The 13,744-nt window shown below is 37.3% G+C and overlaps 1 protein-coding gene across 4 annotated transcripts in view; it reads right to left on the reverse strand.

Moving 5' to 3' along the window:
- Nucleotides 1-200: 200 nt before the first annotated feature.
- LOC135221809 (transcriptional adapter 2-beta-like) overlaps nucleotides 201-13,744 on the reverse strand; it is a 68,728-nt gene continuing 55,184 nt past the window's right edge. For 3 of the 4 annotated variants that reach the window (XM_064259713.1, XM_064259704.1, XM_064259696.1), the window contains exons 12-13: nucleotides 11,310-11,372; nucleotides 201-1,423 (exon numbers count right to left, since the gene is read on the reverse strand). In XM_064259713.1, coding sequence (XP_064115783.1) covers nucleotides 1,286-1,423; nucleotides 11,310-11,372 — 201 coding nt within the window. In that variant the 3' untranslated portion in view covers nucleotides 201-1,285. The remainder of the gene's footprint in view (nucleotides 1,424-11,309; nucleotides 11,373-13,744) is intronic. The other variant, XR_010316093.1, reaches the window with a different exon arrangement.

A 13,744-nucleotide genomic window follows, 5' to 3' on the forward strand; every position in this document is an offset into this window, starting at 1 on the left:
TTGCATGAGCAGTAATCTATAAATGCAACACCATTAAATTTAAAACTACACCTCTTTTGGTAGTGAGGCCTGAGCAGTCAAGGTCATTCTTATCACCCTTTTGCATGCCCATAAAGTTTTGGTTTTCAAGAACAATCAAAATGTTAATTTGAAATTTGGTTATTACAAATATAGGTGAATTTTGTAAATGAAAATACCGGTAGCCAAGGATTTTTAATTAAAAAAATGATAAATATCCAGGTACATAAATTTGTATAAAAAATTCTCCTTATTACTAAAATAATAATTTTCTTATAGATGTGCACCTTCAAAAAAACAATGAAAGTAGACAAAATATGAAAATTTCCACATAAAAAAATTATATATCTTAAATACTGATATCTAATGATAAGTAGTACAAACACCTGTCAGCCACTCAACTAGTGAAATTGACTATTAATACAAGTACAGTATTTGGTGTTCATGTAGACTACAGTCTTGTGGATGGTTCTGTATCTTTCTAGGCCTGTAGAACTTATCAGCATTTTGGTTCTCATGTATTTGGCTATATTTACCACAGAGGCTCCAAAAAAAGAGATTCATTAAGATTAAAATAATCTCCACTTTTGGAACCTAGTCAAAGTGACGCTATTAAAATGGGCTTGTCTAACCAAGATTTGAATATTACTGTCATAATAGCTTATATAATAACTACAGCATTACAATTTTTGGTGCAAATAGACAGTTAGTCAAAATGAAAGGTGTTAATACAACTTACCAACAGAATATCAAGAGTATATAAACTGCTTTTCATGATCAACCAATAAAAACGAAATTTAATTTTGAGCAGAGTATACATAAAGTAATCTGACTAGAATCGAGTCATATGTATTTGGAGCTCTTTGACTTTGTTATACCTCTCAGAGACTCAAAAATCATTTGTAAAATAATCAAATACAATGCAACCTTAAAAAATACAACCATCACCACAGTACACAGACTTGATAAACTAAAAGAATGCAAGTATGTCTTCAGGTCTTGGCTAAGAAGTAATCTAAGCAGACTTACCCAGCAACTCATAAATGCCCAATAAAAATTTGAAGAGATGGTTTCTTTTAAGAATTTAAGTATCTAATTTTATCACTAACAGAAAAAATGCCCAATCATCATGGCTTACTCTTATAATATTCATCACAATAAAAGCTACTACTAATGTAATAAAAAATTACCAAATAAGAATTTACAGTTTTCATAAAAATCCAGTAAAAATGTTTGGCTGGGGTTAAACCCATAAACTTAAAGATGGTCAAGTAAAAGAAATCCATCCTGCTTGGGTCATGAAAGTAGTGATCAGCCTCTGTGTATGGGAGTCTAGTCCTTGGGGACAGCATACACCACCTCGCGTTGCTGGGCTCACTCCTGCCTGCTGTTTGTCACCTTCATCCTAAGACAGATATAACAAAAATTCTAATTAATATACGTATAAGCATTTTGTTAAATGATGAAGTTGTAGAATTCAGCTAATATAATGCAACCTTCAGACATCATATCTCTTCTATGCTTTTATTAATTTCAGAAAATGGACTTTAACCCTTTAACGCCGATTGGACGTATTAAACATCGATATAAATTGTCTGTTGGGGTGCCGGTTGGACATATGATACGTCGATATAAAAAAAGTTTTTTTAAAAATTCGCGGAAAAATAGTTATAGGCCTACTAGGCGAAAACTTTTGAATCACGCGCCTTGGGGGATGCTGGGAGCTCACGGATCAAGGCGTTGTTTTGTATACAATCGTTACCCAGGCGCGCAAGCGCGAATTTCTTTCTTATCGCACTAAAAAGCATCAGCGACACATCTCAGAAATTATTTTGTCACATTGACATAATTTTTGCACCATTTTATATTAGCCATTACATGGAGTATTATATATGAAAATTAGCGCAATTTTATGTAGAATACAACTAAAAACAACTCATGGTTGTAGCTTTTATCAGTTTTGAAATAATTTCATATAAATAACGATAAGTGCCAAAATTGCAACCTTCGGTCAACTTTGACTCTACCAAAATGGTCAAAAAACGCAATTGTAAGCTAAAACTCTTGTATTCTAGTAATATTCAATCATTTACCTTCATTTTGCAACAAATTGGAAGTCTCTAGCACAATATTTCGATTTATGGTGAATTTATGAAAAAAAAAAAAATTTCCTTACATCCGCGCGATAACTCCCGAAAAAATCATCAATTTTTTCGTCCAATTGTCGTAATGTTTCCACCATTTTAAATTAGCCATTACATAAAGTTTTATATATGGAAATGTGCACAATTTCATGTAGAATACAACTAAAAACACCCCATGGTTGTAGCTTTATCAGTTTTAAAATATTTTCATATAAATAACGATGTGCTAAAATTTCAACCTTCGGTCAACTTTGACTCGACCGAAATGGTAAAAATAATGCAATTGTAAGCTAAAACTCTTACATTCTAGTAATATTCAATCATTTACCTTCATTTTGCATCAAATTGGAAGTCTTTAGCACAATATTTTGATTTATGGTGAATTTATGGAGAGAGAGAGAGAGAGAGAGAGAGAGAGAGAGAGAGAGAGAGAGAGAGAGAGAGAGAGAAAAAAAAAAAGTTTCCTCACGTCCGCGTGGTAACTCTTCCGAAAAAAATCATAAATTTTTTCGTCCGATATTCGTAATGTTTTCACCATTTTAAATTAGCTGTTACATAGAATTTTATATATGGAAAAGTGTGCAATTTCATGTAGAATACAACTAAAAACAACCCATGGTTGTAGCTTTTATCAGTTTTGAAATATTTTCATATAAATAACGATAAATAGAAAAAAATTTGTGCATCGGTCAACTTTAACGCAACCGAAATGGTCGAAAACTGCAATTGTAAGCTACAACACTTACAGTCTAGTAATATTCAATCAATTACCTTCACTTTGCCACAAACGGGAAGTCTCTAGCACAATATTTTGATTTATGGTGAATTTATGGAAAAAAAAAAAAAAAAAAAAAAAATTTCCTTACGTCCGCGCGGTAACTTCCGAAAAAAATCATAAATTTTTTCGTCCGATTGTCATAATGTTTGCACAATTTTAAATTAGCCGTTACATAAAGTTTTGTATATGGAAATGTGCACAATTTCATGTAGAATACAACAAACAACAACCTATGGTTGTAACTTTAATCAGTTTTGAAATATTTTCATATAAATAACAATAAATAGAAAAAATTCGTCCCTCAGTCAACTTTAACTCGACCGAAATGGTCGAAAACTGCAATTGTAAGCTACAACACTTACAGTCTAGTAATATTCAATCAATTACCTTCATTTTGCAACAAACGGGAAGTCTCTAGCACAATATTTCGATTTATGGTGAATTTTTGAAAACAGCTTTTTCTTACGTCCACGAGTTACGAATTCATGCATCATTTTGTGATAATATTTTCTCTGTGTTGCCTTGATCGTTTTACAATGTATTATATACCAAAATGATTGCACTTTAGTGTACAATACAACGAAAAAAATTAACTCGATATCTTTAACCATTTTGCTCACAGCGCGATTTGTATACAATTATATATGACAAATTTTTTTCGTGCTGTCATATATCCCAATAGTTATATATGATAATGATTTTTTTTTTTTCATTTCTGATGGTTGCCTACTAAATTTCAGGCAATGACAAAAAAAGGAGCCAAAAATGAACTCTTAATCTTGAAAACTAAGCGTGCTGTGATTTTTTGAAAAAAACATTTTTTCCACTTCGGCGTTTAACGGTTAATTTAGTTATATCTGCTATATAACCTTATGGTCCTTTAGTCTTGTGTGCAGATTACAAATATTTAGTTAAATTGTCACATAAGAATATGCATGCACATAATTCAAATTAAATAACTAATTTGTATTTTTCATAACTTACAAACCTGAGGTCTTAACATTAGGATAAATACTCAGTGCCAGCTGGAAACCAGTAGTTTAAAATAATTGTGTACGCAAGGGACTATTGGCATCTGTGCTTGGTCATGAGACATGTGGGGCCACCCACATACCCCTATTAACTCGTGACCCCGTTAGTTATTTTCTTACCTCCAATAAGTAAGGACGTGCTTAAAATCTTACAGTACTACATGAAAATTTTATGCAGTACAGTACAAGCTGTCTTGACTTTATACCATCTGAAATATTTTTTCCCCATCAGCATAAGCAATGTGGACTACACATTAGTTCTCATTTTTACTGTTTTTAGTAAAAGAAAATAACACTTATTAATGATGGGAAAGAATTTTTTTTTTTTACTGTTTTTAATAAAAGAAATTAACACTTATTAATGATGGGAAAGAATTTTTTTTTTACTGTTTTTAATAAAAGAAATTAACACTTATTAATGATGGGAAAGAAATTTTTATTTACTGTTTTTAGTAAAAGGAAATAACACTTATTAATGATGGGAAAGAAATTTTTATTTACTGTTTTTAGTAAAAGAAAATAACACTTATTAATGATGGGAAAGAACATTTTTTTCTCGACTAACCTAGCCCAGAATTGTACCCGTCACTTCACCCTACCTCTCTCTTGAAGAATGGGAAACTCCCCACTTTCCCCTTCCAGATATGATGAGGTACTAATGCCTTGCTCTAGCCAACTGATACTCGAACCCTCTATGTTAGGTTCATGACTTCAATATAGAAACTAGACCAGTATGGAAGAGACCCATTTGCAGATTCCAGGTTAACTTAGCCAACAACAACTTGGACTAGTCTAATAGTCAATTAACCCTTTAACGCCGATTGGATGTATTAAACGTCAATATAAATTGTCTGTTCGGTGCCGATTGGACATATGGTATGTCGAAATAAAAATTTTTAAAAATTCGCGGAAAAATACTTATAGGCCTACCAGGCAAAAACTTTTGAATCACGCGCCTTGGGGGATGCTAGGAGCTCACGGATCAAGGCGTTGTTTTGTTTACAATCGTTACCCAGGCGCACAAGCGCGAATTTCTTTCTTCTTGCACTAAAAAACATCAGTGACTCATCTCAGAAATTATTTCGTCACTTTGACATAATTTTTGCACCATTTTATATTAGCCGTTACATGGAGTATTATCTATGAAAATGTGTGCAATTTCATGTAGAATACAACTAAAAACAACTCATGGTTGTAGCTTTTATCAGTTTTAAAATATTTTCATATAAATAACGATAAGTGCTAAAATTTCAACCTTCGGTCAACTTTGACTCGACCGAAATGGTCGAAAAACGCAATTGTAAGCTAAAACTCTTATATCCTAGTAATATTCAATCATTTACCTTTATTTTGCAACAAATTGGAAGTCTCTAGCACAATATTTCTATTTATGGTGAATTTATGAAAAAAAAACCTTTCCTTACGTCCGCGCGGTAACTCTTCTGAAAAAATCATAACTTTTTTCGTCCGATTGTCGTAATGTTTGCACCATTTTAAATTAGCCGTTATATAAAGTTTTATATATGGAAATGTGTGCAATTTCATGTAGATTACAACAAAAAACAATCCATGGTTGTAGCTTTTATCAGTTTTTAAATATTTTCATATACATAAAGATAAGTGCCAAAATATCAATCTTCGGTCAACTTTGACTCGACCGAAATGATCGAAAAATGGAATTGTAAGCTAAAACTCTTATATTCTAGTAATATTCAAACATTTACCTTTATTTTGCAACAAATTGGAAGTCTCTAACACAATATACTATCTATTTATGGTGAATTTATGAAAAAAAAAAATTTTCCTTACGTCCACACGGTAACTTCCGAAAAAAATAATAAATTTTTTCGTCTGATTGTCGTAATGTTTGCACCATTTTAAATTAGCCGTTACATAAAGTTTTATATATGAAAATGTGTGCAATTTCATGTAGAATACTACAGCAAAAAACAACCCATGGTTGTAGCTTTTATAAGTTTTGAAATATTTTCATATATAAATAACCTAAGTGGCAAAATTTCAACATTTGGTCAACTTTGACTCGACCAAAATGGTAAAAAAACGCAATTGTAAGCTAAAACTATTACATTATAGTAATATTCAATTATTTACCTTTATTTTGCAACAAAGTGGAAGTCTCTAGCACAATATTTCGATTTATGGTGAATTTATGAAATAAACTTTTTCCTTACGTCCGCGCGGTAACTCTTCCGAAAAAATCATAAATTTTTTCATCCAATTGTCGTAATGTTTGCACCATATTAAATTAGCCGTTACATAAAGTTTTATATATGAAAATATGCGCAATTTCATGTATAATACAACAAAAAAAGAACCCATGGTTGTAGCTTTTATCAGTTTTGAAATATTTTCATATAAATAACGATAAATAGATAAACTTCTTCCTTCAGTCAACTTTACCTCGACCGAAATGGTTGAAAACTGCAATTGTAAGCTACAACACTTACAGTCTAGTAATATTCAATCAATTACCTTCATTTTGCACAAACGGGAAGTTTAGCACAATATTTCGATTTATGGTGAATTTTTGAAAAGCTTTTTTTTACGTCTGCACGTTACGAATTCATGCATCATTTTGTGATAATATTTTCTCTATGTTGCCTTGATCGTTTTACAATGTGTTATATACCAAAATGATCGCAATTTAGTGTACAATACAACAAAAAAAATTAACTTTTTATCTTTAACCGTTTTGCTCACAGCGTGATTTATATACAATTACAGGCAGTCCCCAGGTTACGACGGTGTCGGCTTACGACGTTCCGAGGTTACGACGCTTGTCTATAGATGTTATTTCAAGGGTTACGACGCCTACAACGCTCATCTGGGAGATGAAATATGACACCAAAAATGCAAAATAATCAATATTTGAAGGTTTTTTGGATGATAAATGCCATAAGAATGCAGTTTACATAGTTATCAATGCACCCAAAACATTAAAAGTAAGGTTTTCTAAGGATTTTTGACGATGTTCCGGCTTACGGCGATTTTCGGCTTACGACGCGTCTCAAGAACGGAACCCCAGTCGTAACCCGGGGACCGCCTGAATATATGAAATTGTTTTTTCGCGCTGTCATATATCCCAATATTTATAAATGATAATGATTCTTTTTTTCATTGCTGATGGTTGCATGCTAAACTTCAGGCAATGACAAAAAAAGGAGCCAAAAATGAACTCCTAATCTTGAAAACTAAGCGTGCTGTGATATTTTGAAAAAAAAAAACATTTTTCTGCTTCGGCGCTCACTAGCGAACGCCGCCGTCATACGGGAGACGATTCTTAAAATACCGCTTTGGCGTTTAAGGGTTAAGAATTGACTAACTTATTTTAAGTTGGCAAGACCAGGTTGACCCTGGCTTGGTTAGGTTAGGCTATGTTAACCCTTCCAATTAGGCTAGGACCCTGGTTTGGTTAGGTTAGGCTATGTTAACTCTTCCAATTAGGCTAGGACCCTGGTTTGGTTAGGTTAGGCTATGTTAACACTTCCAATTAGGCTAGGCTAACTCCTCCATCACTTAGGGTAGGTTAAGTCCATCCAAGATGTACACTTAACTAGGCTATGCTAGTATAGACTAGCTTAATCTAGAAACTAAATGACTTAGGTTAGGGTAAAGCCGTTCAAGAAAGTTTGGGCTATCCATGCTAGGCTACAACCACAACCTTCTAGGCTGAGGTGGTAAAAGTGTTTCGAATGGGTAGCTAAGCACTACTCTATGCTTGGCTATACTTATAACCTTTCTAATTCGCCCAACCTAAGATAGTAAGGGCATGTTCAAGCAACCAGATCATGTTAAGTCATCAACCCACTGTTAGGCTAAGTTGACATGTATGTTTGAAACCACCTAACCTATGAGTTAGGCTAAGCGGACCTGGCTAAGCTAAGAATTGTACCACTCAGATAATCTAAGATAGTAAATGCAGGTTCGAAAGCCAAACCGCAACCATTAGTTGGTCCAATCCAGCACATGCATACCCAAACCAGTTAGTTCGGACAGGTTAAGCTAAGAACTACTACTCAGATTGACTAAGATAGTAGCAGTAGACTCGGATTGGCTGAAATAGGCTATGAATATAACCACTTGTTAGGCTAAAAGGTATGACCCAATTATCCTGGCTATAGCATCTTAGGTTACAAGTGCCCTACTTAGGCTTGGCTACCTTAGGTGGCGAAAGAAAGACATTCACCTCTTCCTTTCGACTTAGGTTCCCATTCGATTTCATTAAGAAGAATGGTTCTACAATACTTTCGAAGAAACAAAGCTTTCGATTAACTTTAACTATTTGTGTAAGAGTCAAAGCGTTTGGTCAACATTCTTATAGGAAGAAACCAGCTTATACTAACAAGTATATAAAACAGGAATTCTTCTTACCTGTAAAGGTCTGAAGTCTTCTGGAGTCAATCCAAAGTATGCTAATTCCCACCATTCAGGCTGCATACGATTACTAAGAGGTATCCATATCCTTTCATCAATCCGTGCATTTTACGTGTTGTAAAATGGACTCTACATGACTAGAACAAGGTAATTCATACACTTTCGTATCCTTTTTCAAACCAAACACCATGTCAATCCCCAGGGGAAGCATGCTGGTAGATGTCTCCGTGCTCCCCAAGAGGTTATTGAATTGACTAATCAAATCAATCACCTCCTCATACAAAACCAGAAACTCTTGGTTTCCCCTTCCCTCTGGTTCTAACGCACTATGTTCAGCCACAGGAGACATTAACTCACTCCTACCCTCTGACAAACGTCCGGGTGCGTCATGGCCACCCGACCATACGGCCGCGGCATCTTTGATCTTTAATAGCCACTGATGGCTCGATCTTGAATAGTCAGTAGGATCTGAGAAGGTAGCTATTTGCATACGTCATGGCCTTCCGACCATAAGGCCTCGGCACCTTTGATCTTTAATGGCCGCTGATGGCTCGATCTTGAAAATATTATAGTCAGTAGGATTTGAGAAGGTATCTGTTTGCAATCCTATATACACAAATATGAGAGCAATTTTATCATATTTCATTACTCTGACATCTAGAGTCCGTGGATAACGTTTGTAAAAGCATCGGCGTATGTATAAAGTTCAGCAACGGCATTGTAGTCTCTCTTAGACTCTTTGTAGTCACCACTGACAACTCCACGTCGGCCGCTAGCCCAGCGACTGCCGACGCTTTCGCTCGTTCGGACTCTTGTAAACGGCTTCGTCCTATTGCTTTGAGCTTACCAGCCACTGACTTCTTGATTTTCTTGCTGATTGGGCTGTGACAGTCCTGGTTCGAAGAAGAAGAAGAATTTACTCTTCTCCTCTTGTCCAGAGGATCAGTCATGAAATCCCGTATCCTCCAACGCTTGACTGGTACACTCAGTGATGCCATCAAACTTAGCTATGACACCATCTAGAGAAGAAGAAGACGACGAATCACGCCTTTTCTTTTTGTCTTACTTAGCCAATTTCACCTCTAGATCCTGTTTATTCTTCATTACTGTGTGTACCAACGAGTCAGAAAGTGTATTAGGTTCTGGAGGCAGCGAAGTATATTGAAAATCAGTAGGCTGTGACGTCATGACTACCGCCATTTGCAAGCAGCTTTGCCTATGACGTCAACACGCTTGATGGAAGCGTGAGGCTGTTTATGTTAATCTTGCAGCCAAGATCAAGAGACCCAACCTTTTGTGGCATTTCTACTTTACAAGGATGTGACAGTCCTGGCTCGAAGATGAAGAAGAAATTATTCTTCTCCTCTTGGCACGAGAATCAGACACGAAGTTCTTGATTCTAGCCTTTTTCAACTCTTCACAGCAGCCACACTAGACTAACTTTCCAACATTCACTTGTTCGACAATTACAACTACTTCTTGTGCTTTCATATAATAGGGATGTAACAATCCTGGCTTGAAGATGGAGAAGAAACTTCTCCACTTGGCTCTAAGTCACCTAAGCTTCATGACGCCTAAGCGGAAGGATACAGAGGAAAGACTTGTGTCTTTTCCATTATGTGACTTATATCTCCTAACGCTTGTAATTCTCAAAAACAATGTGCATTAAAAACCTCCTATCCAAAAGCATAGTTGTAAAGTACTCTTGTACCTCGAAATGAAAATGGAAGCATGGCTTCGTGTAGGCCGCAGCTGTGAAGTGACATCATGGCGGTCGCCATGTTTATGACGTCACTGAGTATCTCGAATGCGAAGCCAGCACCCTACCAGAAGTGCAAGGCTGTTGATGTTATTCTTGTAGGCATAGCAACCTGACATTAAAGGCTGCCATGTTGCACTATCTGCTTCTTTACAGATGGCGACGCATCCGACCGCCATTCAGTGCATTTCAGGATAAAAGGGACATCCATCACGTGGGATCCTGGGTGGCAACACGACATTATACATCAAACCAACTGTCCTTCTTGGGTTGGTTCTCCTGATAAGCCTAACGCCGACCGCACACCTGCATCCTCTCTACCCACGTAACTGGAACGAAAACAAGATGGCGATGCACCCCTCTCCCAGCAGGGAAAGGAGCACAATTAGTCATAATTACTTCCCATGCACATCTAGATACATCAAAGCTTTGGATTAAAGGCAATCCATATTAATATGCGATATTCCAAAGCACAGGTAACGAATTAACCGTACCTTAAGAGTTTCTTCACCTACGACTTACTACACAATGAATACTTCGACGTCGAAACTGTCGAAGAAAATAACAGGGCGTTTATCTGCTTCTCGTGATATCCAGGAAGTCTCACAGCATGAGGCTTCATGTTCACATACCCGGGAATTCCAAACAACAACTAGAAAACAACAGGGGGCAAACTAAACCGGCTTTAAAAGGACGGAGCAAAGCACATCCTCACTTAAAGGCGGTAAGGAAATAACTAATGGGGTCACGAGTTAATGAGGGGTATGTGGGTGGCTCCACATGTCTCGTGACCAAGCACAGATGCCAATAGTCCCTTGTGTACACAATTATTTTAAACTTTACCAGTTTCCAGCTGGCGCCGAGTATTTATCCTAATGTTAAGACCGAAGGTTTGTTTCGTATATGAAAAAAATTTTTTTTTACTGTTTTTAGTAAAAGAAAATAACACTTATTAATGATGGGAAAGAAAAAATAAGTTGTTTCTGTGTTTAACTGCACACTCAATAAGCTGAAGTATTTTAAAAGCTGACAAATATAAAATACTAGAGCTTGGCATAAATGGCTACATCTCTAGCCAAGAAATGCATATTTCATAAATATATAAACTGAAACTACTGCAAAAGAAACCAATCCTTGTAATTTTTCATAAAAATGAACTTTCAGACAGCAAGGCATATACTTACCTTTAGCAAAACGGCCTTGTAAGCAATGTACTGGGATGGTTTGATATTTGATGAGGCACACAACTGTTGGGAAAAATTCTTCTATAGCAACACATAAAAATTAAAAATAAGTAACAATAAACCTAGAAAATGTTATTTTCATGATAAAATAAATTTTTGAACATACTCACCTGGTTGTTATATATACTATAGCTATACGTCCCTGACGTCACGGCAGAATTTCAAAACTCGTGGCAATCGCCAATTGGGTAGTCAGGTGTAACACCTGTGCGCCCTCTACCCAGGTACGTGGAACCCTTCCAACTATTCCTCAGATCTTCCATGCCCATAGTCTCTAGAGGGGAGGAGGGTGGGAATTAAATTATATATAACTACCAGGTGAGTATGTTCAAAAATTTATTTTATCATGAAAATAACATTTTCAAACATCTAACGCACCTGGTAGTTATATATATAGCTGATTGACACCTTTGGTGGCGGGTCAGAGACAGCTATCGTTGGAATTGACATAAGTGTTAATAAAAACCAACTTACGGTTCGTACCGGTTAAGGAAGCTGACTTCAATGATATCCTGCCTCATTATGTCTGCTTTCCTTATGAGATCCAGCGATCCACCCAGGGGGCTGAAGACCTCTCAGACTGTCAACCTGTGTCAAACCTCTGTGACTAGACTCCCTACAATACCTTGTTCCGGGCGCTACCAAGGAACAAACTGACCACCTGACTAAGGATCAATGATTGCGGAAGACTGCGTCCAGTCTCCACAAACAACCATAAAAATTCAAGTTCCAAGGTAAGATAAAGGATATTGGGTTATGGGATTTCAGGGGTAGTCCCTTCTCCCACTACTGAATGAGCTGCTACGAACGGCCCCAGCGTGTAGCAGTCTTCATACATAGTTTGCACTTGCTTCAGGTAATGCGAGGCAAACACTGATTTGCTTCTCCAGAAGGTTGCATCCAGAATATTTTGAAGGGATCTATTCTGTTTAAAGGCTACAGAGGTTGCTACGGCCCTAACCTCATGTGTTTTGACTTTCAGTAGCCTGAGATCCGCCTCATTACATTCCGAATGTGCTTCCCTTATTAAATGCCTTATAAAAAAAAGGATAGCGCATTCTTTGACATTTGCAGAGAGGGCTTTTTGACTGAACACCAAAGCGCCTCTGAATTGCCACGTAAATGTTTCGTTCTTTCCAGGTAATGCCTCAGAGCTCTTACCGGACACAGAACTCTCTCTACTTCCTCACCTGTGATATCCGACATGTTCGGAATCTCGAACGCTTTGGGTCAGGGCTGAGAAGGGCGTTCGTTCTTGGCTAGAAATCCCAGCTGTAGAGAGCAGATAGCCTTGCCCTGTCTGAAACCTACAGCTTTGCTGAAGGCATGAATTTCACTGACTCTTTTCGCTGTAGCTAGACTAACTAGGAAAAGAGTTTTCATGGTGAGGTCCTTAAATGATGTCTCCTGTAAAGGCTCGAACCTATCACTCAAGAGAAACTTCAAGACTATGTCCAGATTCCAAGTTGGCGAGGACTGTAGTCTCTCCTTAGTAGTCTCGAAGGATTTGAGGTCTTGGAGATCCTTATTATCAGACAGGTCTAAGTTCCTGTGTCTGAAGACAGCTGCCAACATGCTTCTGTATCCCTTAATGGTCGAGGTCGAAAAGTTACGACTCCTTTAAAGGTACAGAAGAAAGTCAGCTATCTGAGTCACAGAGGTACTGGAAGAGGAAATGGAGTTGTCCCTGCACCATCCTCTAAATGTCTCCCACTTGGATTGGTATACTTTAATGGTGGAAGACCTCCTTGCTCTTGCGATGGCTCTAGCTGCCTCCTTCGAAAACCCTCTAGCTCTTGTGAGCTTTTCGATAGTCTGAAGGCAGTTAGTTGAAGAGCTTGGAGGTTTTGGTGATACCTTTCCAAGTGGGGCTGTTTGAGTAGATCTACTCTTAAAGGAAGGCTTCTGGGGGTGTCCACCATCCATTCCAGTACCTCTGTGAACCATTCTCTTGTCGGCCAGAACGGTACCACTAGAGTCATTCTGGTGCCTTCGTGAGACACGAACTTTTGTAGCACTTTGTGTACTATTTTGAATGGAGGGAAAGCGTACACGTCTAGATGCGACCAGTTCATGAGGAACGCATCTATGTAAGTCACTTCGGGATCTGGAACGGGAGAACAGTAAGTCTCCAGCCTTTTTGTTTCAGCTATGGCGAAGAGGTCTATGCATGGACGACCCCAAGTCCGCCACAGGTTCTTGCAGACCTCCTGATTCAGAGTCCATTCCGTCGCCAAGACTTGATCTTTCCTGCTCAGGATGTCTGCCCTGACATTCCTTTCCCCTTGAATGAAGCGTGTTACTAGGGTCACGCTTTTCTCTTTTGCCCAGAGAAGGAGTTCTCTTGACGTCTCGTACAGGGACTTGGAGTGGGT

This window comes from Macrobrachium nipponense, chromosome 20 (genome assembly GCF_015104395.2).
Source record: "Macrobrachium nipponense isolate FS-2020 chromosome 20, ASM1510439v2, whole genome shotgun sequence".
NCBI lineage: Eukaryota > Metazoa > Arthropoda > Malacostraca > Decapoda > Palaemonidae > Macrobrachium > Macrobrachium nipponense.